At 45.7% G+C, this 14,603-nt stretch overlaps 1 protein-coding gene across 4 annotated transcripts in view; it reads left to right on the top strand.

The window, feature by feature from the left end:
• SLC6A17 (solute carrier family 6 member 17) overlaps positions 1 to 14,603 on the top strand; it is a 1,431,819-nt gene that overhangs the window by 900,337 nt on the left and 516,879 nt on the right. For all 4 annotated transcript variants that reach the window (XM_073615860.1, XM_073615859.1, XM_073615858.1 and 1 more), the window contains one exon: positions 5,804 to 5,996. In XM_073615860.1, coding sequence (XP_073471961.1) covers positions 5,804 to 5,996 — 193 coding nt within the window. The remainder of the gene's footprint in view (positions 1 to 5,803; positions 5,997 to 14,603) is intronic.

Here is a 14,603-nt window from a genome sequence, read left to right on the forward strand (position 1 = left end):
TCTGGTGTGTTAAACGCCATAGGTCTATATAGCGCATGGAGGCGATGGATTGTGCTAGAAGGGTAGAGTCAGGTGCTAGGGAGATAGATTTATCTGGTCTGCGAGTTGGGTCACTTGTACGGTCCTCCAGTGTGGACATGACAGAGTTGAAGTCTCCGCCTACTAAGTGCAGGGTCTCGGGGCAGTTAGTACCCACTGCACCATGTCTTGAAAAAAGGAGGTGTATGGAGAGTTAGGGGCATAAATGTTAGTGATAGCAACTTGTTTGGTGCCTAAGGTCATGTGTAAGGTCGTTTTGCGGCCTGTCGAATCGGTCTTAACATCTCTAATAGTATGTCTTAGGTTTTTTTATATTAGTATAGCCACTCCAGCCTTAAGGCCAATTGCTGGTGAGCCATATACAGTGCCCACCCACAAGATGAGTTAGATCGTCTGCGCACAGGTGTGTCTCCAGGAGCAAGGCCACATCTGTCTGGAGATGCTTCAAATGCCTAAGTATTGACATGCGCTTACTTGGAGAACGAAGCCCTTTAACGTTCCATGAGACAAACTTTAGGTGATTCCCATCGGTTGAAGAGGCCATGTCTGAAATAAAGTAATGTATTGGGTTGGAGGCTTGCAATGGAGCCCACCTGTAGGCAGTGCATCTGCAATCTGGGAGTCAGCAAAGTATTGTAAGTCTCCTGAGGGTATAGGTACAAAACAGGCAAATATGATCAGCACATAATCAGAACTAAAATAGAGAAAAAAAAACATAACAAAATTTAGGTGAAAGAAACATCTAACATACATTGTAGACTTCACTTTTTTCCACATGAGGTTCATCTAACTAACATAGCTCCCACCAGTTGCCAGCTCCTCTCCTGGGGGCAGAAAGTGGGGCTATGGGGAGGGGGAGGGGAGAAGGGGGGGTAGGGGGTAGCAGGGAAGGATAGTCAGAGGGGTAGAGGTAGGGAGGGAGCATATCCAGGCTGGACAAAGGGGCAGGTTCTGAGGAGCGAAAGCTCAACTCGTGGGCCATTTCAAGGGGGAGCAGTGGAGCTTGACAAGCAGCAGGAGCCTCTATGGTGGTCATAAGTGTGGGCAATAGAATGCCTTAGTGGTAACTGAAACATCTATCAATCGAACATAAATAGAGCAGCTGGCTAGTACATTAATTGCAGTAGAGAGTTCAATCAGAGAACAAAAGGAGAGGGGGTAAAGAAAGGGGGGTAATACTACCCGACTCCCATGCACATCCAGTGACAGTGCATTTCTGTGGCCTTTCAGCAATTTCCAAAGCGGTCCTCCTTTTGAGTGAATCGGCTGCATTTATATGGAGGCTTGGTCGGGCTACATTGTTATTTAGGTGGTGCGGATGGAGAGGCCGCTGAAGTTGAGGCCTCTGCAGAGTTGGTTTGTTACATTTCCATACCCGAGGCAATGATGTAGCTTTCTGCTTTGTCAGGTGAGGTGAAAGTGAGATGTTCTCCCTTGTGCGTTTTGATATGGAGGATTGCCAGGTAGGCTAGTGAGAACCGGATTTGGTTGTTATGTAGAGTTTAACAGATCGGGGAGAAGGCTTTACGTTGTTTCATTACCTCCATTGAGTAGTCTGCGAAGAGAAATAGTTTTGCGCCATCTACAGACAGAGAGCGTGTACGGCGAAATTTCTGCATAATGGCATTCTTGTTGGCATAGTTGAGATATTTAACTATGACATGGCGAGGTTTGGTGAGGCTTTCTGAATACTGCTCAATGCAATGTGCCCGTTTAATAGTGCAGGGTATGCGGAGACCCAGTTGCTCAGGAATAACTTTTGCACAGATATTCATGTGCTGGGTAGTGAAAACTGATTCAGGGAGCCCAATTATGTGTAAATTGTTTCTTGAGCGATTTTCCAAATCGTCAAGTTTGTCCCAGATATCCCTGTTTGTGGCAGTGGGATTCACCTTCCAGGGATGAGATCCTTTCCTCTACATGTGTGAGCCTCTGTGCCTGCACCTCTATGTGGAGTTGTTCCAGCCCCCTGTGTACTGCGGCATCCACAGTGCCAGTTAGTGTGGGGCCTAGCAGTGTAACCACTGCCTGTGCTATTCCTGCAGGAGAGGCAGGATCAGCAGCCGTTGTACCTGTGGTGGTGGTTGTGGCTGTGCCTGCACTGTCTCCGCTGGACACGGCGTGGCCGCCATTTTGGCTTCGCCTGCCGCCGTATCGCAGAGGATGCCGCTCGTGTGTATGATAGACATGTGCGCTGTCAATAAATTTGTTCCGTTTAGTTCCGTTCCGTATTAGCCGTTAATTCGTATTTCGTAATTCGTGTCCGAAAATCAATTTGGATTGTACGAAATACGAATTTTTGTTAGGTTTGTTAACTTTTCGTAACAATTACGAACGTTCATTATGATGAATTTAAAAACCAAAAAAACATTTCTGAATATGGCAGTCGTCGGACTCATTATGTTCATTATGAGGGGCTCCCACCATCCCTGTGCTGTGCTGACTTCCTCCTGGGGCTGTACCCCTGCTGTGCTCATTATGAGGGGCTCCCACCATCCCTGTGCTGTGCTGACTTCCTCCTGGGGCTATATCCCTGCTGTGCTCATTATGAGGGTCTCCCACCATCCCTGTGCTGTGCTGACTTCCTGGGTTTGTACCCCTGCTGTGCTCATTATGAGGGGGCTCCCACCATCCCCGTGCTGTGCTCATTATGAGGGGCTCCCACCATTCTTGTGCTGGGCTCATTATGAGGGGCTCCCACCATCCCTGTGCTGTGCTGACTTCCTGGGTTTTTAACTTCATCAATTATTATGACAATAATAAAACAATATTAATGAACATTCTTATTTTGTCCGATTCTGAATCTCCCATCGACTACCAGTACCAGTCTCCCACTCCCATATTAAAAAAGGTAATTTTCCCAACCCTCACTCAGCAGCAGAAGAAAACCTCTGATTGGTCAACAAAACACCAGTCATGTTTCCATTGTAACGGAATTTGGATCCGAAATTCGTCAACAAAATTTCATATTTCGTATACAATTCAGAAGCATAGAAATTCGTATTTCGGATGCTTCCGAATGAACGAATTTTCGGAAATTCGTACCAATTTTCGATTTGTACGAAACGAACCACACATGTCTAGTGTAAGATGGCTGTAGAAAGCAATAAATGTGTGCCCGCAGGCTAGCAGGGGTGGAGGAGGGTTTCCCTGAAGCGCTGACGGGTGTAGTAGGCTGGTGGCTGGTTTTATGAGGAACGCGGCAGGAGCTGGGGATACCTAGCTCTTCCTCATATGGCACCGGAACCGGAAGTCCGCAAGGCCATTTTTGACTGCGCAGCTGTTCCATAAACCCCCATGCAGGCAGTCTCATTGATGTTAATTGAGACACAGGGGCTGCATGGGAATGCAAAGGTGATCCATGATTCAGATAAATATATGTGTGGCGCTACCCCACCTAAAGTGCAATACCTAATGATCCTGGGGTAAGTGATAACTAAATATAATGGAATAAACAAAACAAAACTATCAACAATACTAGCACAATGATGAAATGTAAACACTGACAGTGCTAACGTACAAAAAGGCAGTGAAGTGAATAAAGTCCTAGAGTGCATGAAAATGAAGACCATTTAAACATAGCAAGAGATGTAGCAAAAATAAGTGAACTACTATATAGAGAAATATCCAAAAATATTAATAAAGTATAAATAAAAAGTCAAAATGCAATCCAAAAACGCATAAGGTGCGACTTAGTAGCGGCATCCAAAATCTTCTACAGATAAAAGTGCAAGTGCAATAATGGACATAAATAGCAGTGTGCAACGAATGTGAAAACTAATGCTACATAAGCTATAAAATAAATGTCCAAAATTGAAACAGTTCAAAGATGCATGTAGTGCAATTCCCGATATCAGCCCGGTGAAATCTTCTACAAGTGATGCAAAAGTGCGAGTGCAGTGAATAAACACTGTAACAACCAGTTTCTGATATCTAATAGGTTGGTCCGATCTTGTTCCGGAGTGCAGCAATAGTTTCCCCAGCCTCTCACCACACCACACGTGTGATGCAACCCATCAGGGAGGAGTCAGGTGCCGCTGCTTCCGGGTACGGCCGAACCCGGAAGCCCTTGCTTTTATTGAGGAACGCATTGATTCTTTTTGTAAGTTGCTACTTTGTTTTTAAATAAAATATCTGAATTTACTGCACTATGGAGCCATCTCTTCTTTCTCCACCATCCATCTGAGAACATCCGAGGACATCTTTAGAACACGGGAGAGTGTCTGCTGCGGCTGGTGTATCTGTGTCCCCCGAGGGCTGGGGCAATTACTGGAAGCTGATTCCCAGGATTTTATCCCACCACCTGTTGGTATATGCTCGATTCGGCCCATTGGGGGCCGCAACTTCAGGTGAGAGGCTGGGGAAACTATTGCTGCTCTCCGGAACAAGATCGGACCAACCTATTAGATATCAGATATCATTAGATATCATATGTTTATTCACTGCACTCGCACTTTTGCATCACTTGTAGAAGATTTCACCGGCCTGATATCGGGAATCGCACTACATGCATGTTTGAACTGTTTCTATTTTGGACATTTATTTTATAGCTTATGTAGCATTAGTTTTCACATTCGTTGCACACTGCTATTTATGTCCATTATTGCACTTGCACTTTTATCTGTAGAAGATTTTGGACGCCGCTACTAAGTTGCACCTTATGCGTTTTTGGATTGCATTTTGACTTTTTATACTTTATTAATATTTTTGGATATTTCTCTATGTAGTAGTTCACTTATTTTTGCTACATCTCTTGCTATGTTTAAATGGTCTTCATTGTCATGTACATTGCACTCTAGGACTTTATTCACTTCACTGCCTTTTTGTACAGTAGCACTGTCAGTGTTTACATTTCATCATTGTGCTAGTATTGTTGATCATTTTATTCCATTATATTTAATTATCACTTACCCCCGGATCATTAGGTATTGCACTTTAGGTGGGGTAGCGCCACATATATTTATCTGAATTATCTTTTGAGTTGTGTGGGTACACTTTCTTATGTAGGCGGCTTCCTCTGTTTTATTGATGAGATTGGTCTCCTGCGCACTAGTTGTATTTTTTGTTTAAAGGTGATCCATGCATTCCTGTGCAGGCAGTCCCAATTCATGTTAATTGGAACTCAGCGGCTGCATGGACACAGCCACTGCTCCCAACTTAACATCCATGTGGGTGCATGTCCCTGAACTCACACTGTCTGCGTTTGCAACTACACCCAAACAGATGTCAGTTGGGAAGCAGCGGCCACAGTCCCAATTGACATGAATGGGACTGCCTGCACAGACACAACACCTGTCCATCCCCGTCCTCCATGTTTTAGTACACCCCATGTCAACGAGGCTTTAGTAGGAATTTAGCATGAATTTAATAAGTTACATTTTGTTTTTGTGTACAAATAAGGATTTAAGTGTTTTTAGTGAAAACAGCGATTTGATAAACATTTGCGCAACTATTGTGAGGCCTAAAAAAATCAGTAGCACCTTCTTTTTATTCTACTGGTCACGTGCTTTTAGAAAATATATGGTTTGGGGGGTCTTTTGCAAACTCTGAAAGCTGTAAGTAAAAAAGAGATGAAAAAATGGCAAAAACGTTCTAGGCACCAGAGTTAATTCTGATTTAATCAGTGTGTAGTTGCCAGTTCCTCCATGAATCATTTACTTGTATAGATTTTTGTTCATTTTCTTGAGTACAGCACATGGAAGTATTAATATCTGATAATTCAGTGTGAAAAAATATAAACTTTTCTATTGTCATGTTACTACAGGCTGTACAAGGAACGGGATTGGCATTCATTGCATTCACTGAGGCCATGACTCATTTTCCTGCATCTCCATTCTGGTCTGTTATGTTTTTCTTCATGCTGATTAATCTTGGGTTAGGAAGTATGATTGGCACTATGTCGGGGATTATCACACCTATTATTGATGCATTTAAAGTACAAAAAGAAATATTGACTGGTAAGTAGTCTTCAGTATCCTTTGTTATTTTATAATACTTCTGGTAAGAAATAACCTAAAAAAGTGGATCTTTATGATGTGCATGCAGCAAGGTATAACCTTTCTATGCTTCTCCTGTAGGAACATTTATTTTGGATGTAATTTATCTTGTATTTAAGATAGCCTAGTGCCACATTTTATTATGTGTTACTTACAATTCTCACTTCAATCAGAATCTACAATCCTTGCCGCAGCATGTAAACACCCCCGCACACCGTCCACTGCCTGTTGCATCTTAAGGGGTGGGGTGGTTTGCAGGCAGCAAAAACACAGCTCAACTGAACTTTTTTTCGTCCCCCAACTTCAAAGTCTAAACGAGGCCTAAGGCCTCGTTTACAGGACGCATACTACAGTGAGGCTGTTTTTAACTGTGCAGGTGTTCCATGCATTCCTGTGCAGTCTAATTCATGTCAATTGGGATGCTGCGGCTGCACGAACATAGCCACTGCTCCCAAATTGACATCCGTGTGGGGGCATGTCCCTGAACTCACACTGTCTGCATTTGAAGCTACACCCGCACGGATCTCAAATGGGGAGCAGCTCTTTCCTTGCATCCACTGTGTCGCAATTGACATGAATGGAACTGCCTGCACAGGGATGCACAGAACACCTGCCCATCTTCGTGTGTGGGTAAACATGGCCCTCCATGGGCATACATTTTAGTACACTCCATATGAATGAGGCCTTAGTTGGAATTAAGGAGGAATTTTGTAAGTTATGTTGTGTTTATGTGTACAAATAAGGATTTTTGTGTTTTTTTGTGAAAATAGTGATTTGATAAACATTTATGCAACTATTGTGAGGCCTTCAAAATCAGTAGTAGCACCTACTTCTTATTCTACTGGTCATGTGCTTTCAGAAAAATGTATGGTTTTGGGGGTCTTTTGCAAACTCTGAAAACTGTAAGTGAAAAATTAAAACCTCCAGATTTTGAGATATTTACAGTTTTGCGTACATTTGATTTACAAATATTTGTTCTTTATTAACTCAATGCAGGTTAATATTGTTTTGATAAATTTTTGCACAAATATTACGGGACACTATACACTTTAAGACCAGGCCTTTTTCTGACACTTTGGTTTACATGTAAAAATAAAAAATTGCTGCTTTCAGAAGCTCTTTTCTGATAACTCCAGCATTGAAAAAATCCTACTTAGTTCTTTCTGATTGTGAGGGGTAGGGATGAGCTTCGTGTTCGAGTCGAACCCATGTTCGACTCGAACATCGGCTGTTCGCCCGTTCGCCGAATTGCGAACGATATGGGCCGTTCGCGCCAAATTCGTGTGGCGCGTCACGGCCCATAATTCACTGCGGCATGGCAGTGCATTGCTTGCTGATGATTGGCCAAGCATGCACTATGACCCGCATGCTTGGCCAATCACAGCGCCGCCTGAACAGAGAGCCATAATTGGCCAAAGCCAAGGAGGCTTTGGCCAATTATGGCTCAGGGGATTTAGTACACGCCCCACACTATATAAGGCCGCCTGCACGGCGGCCCTGTGTAGTGTGTGTTCCGGCGTTCATTGAGAGAGAGAGAGAGACAGACAGTGTCATTTGATTTGAGTTAGATAGATTAGGCAGAACAATCAGTCAGTTAGCTGCACTTACAGTGTATTGTGTATATATATGCATCCCAGGTGTTGCATATATATATATACACTGTATTCAGTTTAGCTAGATCCATTCCTGTTATCTTCTAGACTATTTACATTTAGTGCAGTGCGTCCTGCTCACAGTGTTCAGCTAGATCCGTTCCTGTTATCTTCCTACTGACAGGCAGGCTTGTCTGGTTACAGTATATAAAGCTACCTGAAGAAAATTACTGGTGTTCTATTTGATCCTATTAGTACCACGGTCAGGCAGCTAGACTATTTACATTTAGTACAGTGTGTCCTGCTCACAGTGTTCAGCTAGATCCGTTCCTGTTATCTTCCTACTGACAGGCAGGCTTGTCTGGTTACAGTATATAAAGCTACCTGAAGAAAATTACTGGTGTTCTATTTGATCCTATTAGTACCACGGTCAGGCAGCTAGACTATTTACATTTAGTACAGTGCGTCCTGCTCACAGTGTTCAGCTAGATCCGTTCCTGTTATCTTCCTACTGACAGGCAGGCTTGTCTGGTTACAGTATATAAAGCTACCTGAAGAAAATTACTGGTGTTCTATTTGATCCTATTAGTACCACGGTCAGGCAGCTAGACTGTTTACATTTAGTACAGTGCGTCCTGCTCACAGTGTTCAGCTAGATCCGTTCCTGTTATCTTCCTACTGACAGGCAGGCTTGTCTGGTTACAGTATATAAAGCTACCTGAAGAAAATTACTGGTGTTCTATCCCAGCTTAGTGCAGCTACAGGCCATTAGTATGTCTGGAAGGCCAAGAAGGAGAGGCAGACAGTCACAAGCCAATAAGAGAGGGCAAGCAGGCTCTGTGTCTAGTGCTGGTCGTGGAGACGGTGCATCCTCATCAGCACGTGGCCATGGGACACGCTGGGCCTTTTTTTCGGCAGCTGGCCGTGTTGAGCCGCAACATGCGGAAGACTTGGTCGAGTGGATGACCAAGCCGTCCTCATCCTCCTCATCCTCTCTCACCCATGCCCAGGGTGCTTTGTCTGGCAAAGCAGCGGCCTCTTCCCTCAGCTCAATGTCATCAGTGACTCCTTCCCTAGCTCCACCATGTCCTCATGAGGATTCCCTCGAACTGTTTGACCACAGTGTTGGGTACATGCTCCAGGAGGATGCCCAGCGTTTGGAAGGCTCTGATGATGATACTGAGCTCGATGAAGGCAGTAACATGAGCACGGACAGAGGGGGTGCCCAAGAAGGACAGCAATCTGGCAGTAATGCTCCCCCTGCTGCAGCATACTGCCAGGTTTGCTCCAGTGATGAGGAGGGAGGGGATGATGAGGTCACTGACTCAACGTGGGTGCCTGATAGGAGAGAGGAGGAGGAGGAGGAGGCGGCACATCACCAACGAGGCAGGATGCCCTCCAGGGGCCAGCCTAAGGGCAGCACATTGACTGCATCACACCCCAAAGCTCCACATGTGCAGGGCGCTGCAGTCTCTGCACGTTATTCAAAAAGTTCTTTGGTGTGGGCCTTTTTTGAGATGAGTGCATCAGATCGCACCGCTGCTATTTGCAACATATGTCTCAAGCGTATCTCACGTGGCCAAAACATCTCCCGCTTGGGTACCACATGCTTGACCAGACATATGTTGACCTGCCATGCAGTTCGTTGGCAAGCGTATCTAAAAGACCCACACCAAAGAACAAAGAGGATCTCTCCTTGCTCCTCATCAGCTGAGATTTCCAACCCCACTAGACCTCCAGTCCTCTCTGAGACCTGCAGTGAGAGGAATGAAGGTGTAGAATTAGGTGTGTCACAGCCAAGTACTTGTGGGCAATCTGCTTTTGGTACACCAACGTCAGATTGTACCAGGCAAATTTCCCTGCCCCAGCTGCTGCACCGCCGAAAGAAGTTTGCTCCCAGCCATCCACATGCCCAGCGGTTGAATGCTAGCTTGGCAAAATTGCTAGCACTTCAACTGCTGCCTTTTCAGTTGGTAGACTCTGCCCCCTTCCGTGAGTTTGTGGAATGTGCGGTTCCTCAGTGGCAGGTACCCAAACGCCACTTTTTCTCACGGAAGGCGATTCCGGCTCTCTACCGGCATGTGGAAGGCAATGTCCATGCCTCGCTGGACAGGGTGGTCAGCGGTAAGGTGCATATTACCGCTGACTCATGGTCCAGCAGGCATGGACAGGGACGTTACCTAAGTTTCACGGCACATTGAGTAACTCTGCTGGCAGCTGGGAAGGATGCAGGACAAGGTGCAGTAGTGTTGGAGGTTGTTCCGCCACCACGCCTCCAAAATGCTGATTGTGACACACCTCTCTCCTCCACCCCCTCCTCTTCTTCTTCCTCCATGGCCTCTTCCTCGGAACCAGCGGTGCTCCGTAGTCGTTCAAGGGGCTACGCAAGTACGCAGGCCAAAAGATGCCATGCGGCGCTTGAGCTGGTGTGCTTGGGGGACAGGAGCCACACTGGGGCAGAGGTTCTGTCAGCTCTGCAGGGGCAGGTTCAGAGGTGGTTGACGCCACGCCAACTTAAGGCAGGAATGGTGGTTTGCGACAATGGCACCAACCTCCTCTCTGCCCTCCGACAGGGACAAATGACCCATGTGCCCTGTTTGGCTCACGTCCTTAACTTGGTGGTGCAGCGGTTCTTGGGCAGGTACCCGGGCTTACAGGATGTCCTGAGGCAGGCCAGGAAAGTCTGTGTGCATTTCCGCCGGTCATATAATGCCAGTGCTCGGCTGACGGACCTCCAAAAGGAGTTTAACCTGCCCAAGAACCGCCTAATCTGTGACATGCCCACCAGGTGGAACTCAACGTTGGCCATGCTGCAGCGGCTGCACACGCAGCAGAGGGCCATCAATGAGTACCTGTGCGACTATGGCACCAGGACAGGGTCAGGGGAGTTTGTTTTTTTTTCCCCACGCCAGTGGGCCATGATCAGGGATGCATGCACTGTCCTGTCACCATTCGAGGAGGCCACGAGGATGGTGAGCAGTGACAGTGCATGCATCAGTGACACTGTCCCCCTTGTCCACCTGTTGGAGCACACGCTGCGTGGAATAATGGACAGGGCACTTGAGGCAGAACAGAGGCAGGAAGAGGAGGACTTCCTTAGCTCTCAAGGCCCCCTTTATCCAGACAGTGTTCCTGCGTGCCCGCCGATCACACAGGAAGAGGACGAGGAGGAGGAGGAGGAGGAGGAAGATTGTGTCAGTATGGAGGTGGAGCCTGGCACTCAGCATCAGCAGCAGTCTTTAAGGGATCAGTCCCAAGAAACACATGGACTTGTACGTGGCTGGGAGGAGGTGGCTGCAGACGTTGTCGTCCTTAGTGACCCAGAGGACTCCGGACCGAATGCCTCAGCAAACCTACGCTGCATGGCCTCCCTGATCCTGCAAAGCCTGCGTAAGGATCCTCGTATTCGTGGTATCAAGGAGAAGGACCAATACTGGCTGGCAACCCTCCTTGATCCACGTTACAAAGGTAAGGTTGCGGACCTTATCTTGCCATCGCAGAGGGAGCAGAGGATGAAACATCTTCGGGAGGCCTTGCAGAAAGGTCTGTGCAATGCGTTCCCAGAGACTGGGAGGTTACAAACTCCTGTTTCTGGACAACGTGTTGCTGAGGCTTCGGTCAGTCAAAGAAGGAGCGGTGGAGAAGGTGGCCGTCTGACCGATGCGTTCAGACAATTTTTTGGTCCGCAGCCCCAAGGTATGATCGGTTCCAGCAACCATCGCCAGCGTCTGTTTTACATGGTGCAGGAATACCTAGGGGCAAGATCAGACTTGGACACCTTTCCCACCGAAAATCCTCTGGGTTACTGGGTCTTGAGGATGGATCACTGGCCAGAGCTTGCACAGTATGCAATTGAGCTACTGGCCTGTCCTGCATCCAGCGTTCTTTAGGAACGCACATTCAGTGCTGCTGGAGGCGTGGTAACCGATCACAGGGTGCGTCTGTCCACCGACTCGGTCGATCGGCTGACCTTCATAAAAATGAATGAGTCTTGGATCACCACCAGCTACCAAGCACCTGATGCTGATGTAACCGAATAATTTTTTTTGAAATCTCAGATCCCTTCAAAGACTGCCTATGCTGATGCTGAGTGACTATCCCTGAGTAATTATCCTCTTCCTCCTCAATCATCACGCTGATAGCTTGTAAGAACATTTTTGGTTCTGGGCGCCACCACCAGTGCCTAAGGCACAATTTTTCAGCCCCTGTTTAACAGGGGCGTGTTAATTATAATTTTTGATGTAATACTTTGCAGCAGGGCTCGTTCCTGCATTCCAACTAGAGTGTCTGTGAGGGGTTGCAGTGTTGTGGCACCAGCACCAGTGCCTAAGGCCCAATTTTTCTGCCCCTGTCTAACAGGGGCGTGTAATTACAATTTTTGATGCAATACTTTGCAGCAGGGCTCGTTCCTGCGTTCCAACTAGAGTGTCTGTGAGGGGTTGCAGTGTTGTGGCACCAGCACCAGTGCCTAAGGCCCAATTTTTCTGCCCCTGTCTAACAGGGGCATGTAATTACAATTTTTGATGCAATACTTTGCAGCAGGGCTCGTTCCTGCGTTCCAACTAGAGTGTCTGTAAGGGGTTGCAGTGTTGTGGCACCAGCACCAGTGCCTAAGGCCTAATTTTTCAGCTCCTGTTCAACAGGGGCATGTAATTACAATTCTTGATCTAATATTTCACAGCAGGGCCCTGTGAGGGCTTACAGTGTTGTGGCCACAGCAACACATAAGGCCCAAATTTCTGCTGAGTATATAGGGCAGGACCCTACTTTCAAACATCTAACTTACAAACGACTCCTACTTGCAAACGGAAGGAGACAACAGGAAGTGAGATGAAATCTACCCCTAGGAAGGGAAATTCTCTCCTGTAAGAGTTAATATGGGAAAACAATTTCTCCTTTCCACTGATGCTTTCCAATCCTTGTTCCACAAAAAACCCAAATTTTCAAAAAACATTTTTCATTGGGACAAAAAGTGAGGTGAAATCTTCTGAAGAGGAGGAAAGACAGCAAAACAAATGTCACGGGGGTGATAACCCTTCCCTATGTTTTCCAAAAAGCTTAAAAAAGATTTTTTGGCTGGAGCTAAACGCTTTAAAAATTTACCCGTTCAAAATTACAAAGAGATTCTACTTAACAACAAACCTACAGTCCCTGTCTTGTTTGCACCGCCTGTATACTGCTGTTCAGAGTATAAAGGGCCTTTCCTTATTTTAATTTGGGTGCGGGGTTCCCCTTAATATCCATACAAGACCCAAAGGGCCTGGTAATGGACTGGGGGGTACCCATGCCGTTTGTCTCACTGATTTTCATCCATATTGCCATGACCCGACATGACATTAAACCCGCAAGCAGTTTTAAATTAGATTTTTTCCTTTAAAAATGACATTTGGTGCAGGGACTGTTCTAAACACGGGAAACACGAGCCACTTTACAGGCCTACTATAGACACACCCCAGGTACGATATTTAAAGGAATATTTCACTTTTTTTTTTTTACTTTAAGCATCATTAAAATCACTGCTCCCGAAAAAACAGACGTTTTTAAAAGTTTTTTTTGCATTGATACATGTCCCCTGGGGTAGGACCCGGGTCCCCAAAACCTTTTTAGGACAATACCATGCAAATTAGCCTTTAAAATGAGCACTTTTGATTTCGAACGTTCGAGTCCCATAGACGTCAATGGGGTTCTAACGTTCGTGCGAACTTTCGGTCCGTTCGCAGGTTCTGGTGCGAACCGAACCGGGGGGTGTTCGGCTCATCCCTAGTGAGGGGGCTGGAGAGCTGTGCTTGCAATAATTAAAGTGTCACTAAAGATAAAACTTTTTTTAAAATTTTGCATAGAGCAGTTTCTTTTTCTGACATCTTGCGGAGATTACTCTTTGCGTTCTGCCCTGTAGCAAAAACAGGAAATGAGAGGAAATCCCTACAAAGTGAGGGAATTCCAGGGTATCACCTGGGTCACAAGAACTATTCTCACCACTGGAAGATTTCCCCTTTTTTCCTGTTCTGGTGGCAACCCAAAATGTGTGATTTTCTTTTACTTTCATTTTCCATGATAACAATGTAGCGCTACACCCGTGAGGGCCGCTGGTAGAATCAGTACCCCACTGGTTGCCCCGACCCCACAAGTCCTCCGCAACCTCTGACACCCTGGGTTCAGACATTTTCTATCAGTAACAGAGATGAAACAGACACTTTGTTTACTGATATGATAATGGCATTTAAAGGTGAACAACATAAACTTACAATTTATATAAATACTTCAGGTAAAATGTCACTAGTGGTGAAACAGCAATAACAATGAATAATGTCAGATAATCAAATATAAAGAACAATTAGATATTTTGACGGGCCTTATGCATACATATATATATAACCTATGTGAACAGGCAGGGGAACGACTTTTAGCTATGTCAGACCACTCCCTTCTGTACCTCAACCCACAGGTGCAAGCAATAAATTAAGTGTATATAAAAACAAAAAGTGTAGCGCTAAAATGTTTCGGTCAGCAGCATTGGAATATGCTGAGTGACCAACAGTGTATATCAAAGATTAGGTTATATTAGACCACAAATAAAAGAACAATGAACCAGTGAGAAATCTAATATTTCAAAGAAAACCACTATTATCATGTCCTTTGTGAGAAAAACGATGTGAATCAAAGTGTGCGTCACACAAGTTAAACCCAAATCCTTATAACAAAACACAGGCATATAGGGGTGGGGATGAGTGGTAAGTCCCTGAGGTGAGGACAGTTCATTTAGTCAGACGGAGACCTCTTGGAGTATGGACATATATCCAATAACAATGTTGTTATTAGTGGACTCCTCCAATGATCAGCCCAGTGCAAAAGTAACGTAAAATGCCCTTACCGGACGCGGTGGACTCACAGGCCATACAGCGGTGAGTCATACGAGCTTGAACCGTGTGACACGGTAGGGTTATAGCTGGTCTGCAATTGAATGATCTTGAGAAGA

The sequence above is a fragment of the Aquarana catesbeiana genome, linkage group LG02 (assembly GCF_042186555.1).
Source record: "Aquarana catesbeiana isolate 2022-GZ linkage group LG02, ASM4218655v1, whole genome shotgun sequence".
In the NCBI taxonomy this organism is placed as follows: Eukaryota; Metazoa; Chordata; class Amphibia; order Anura; family Ranidae; genus Aquarana; species Aquarana catesbeiana.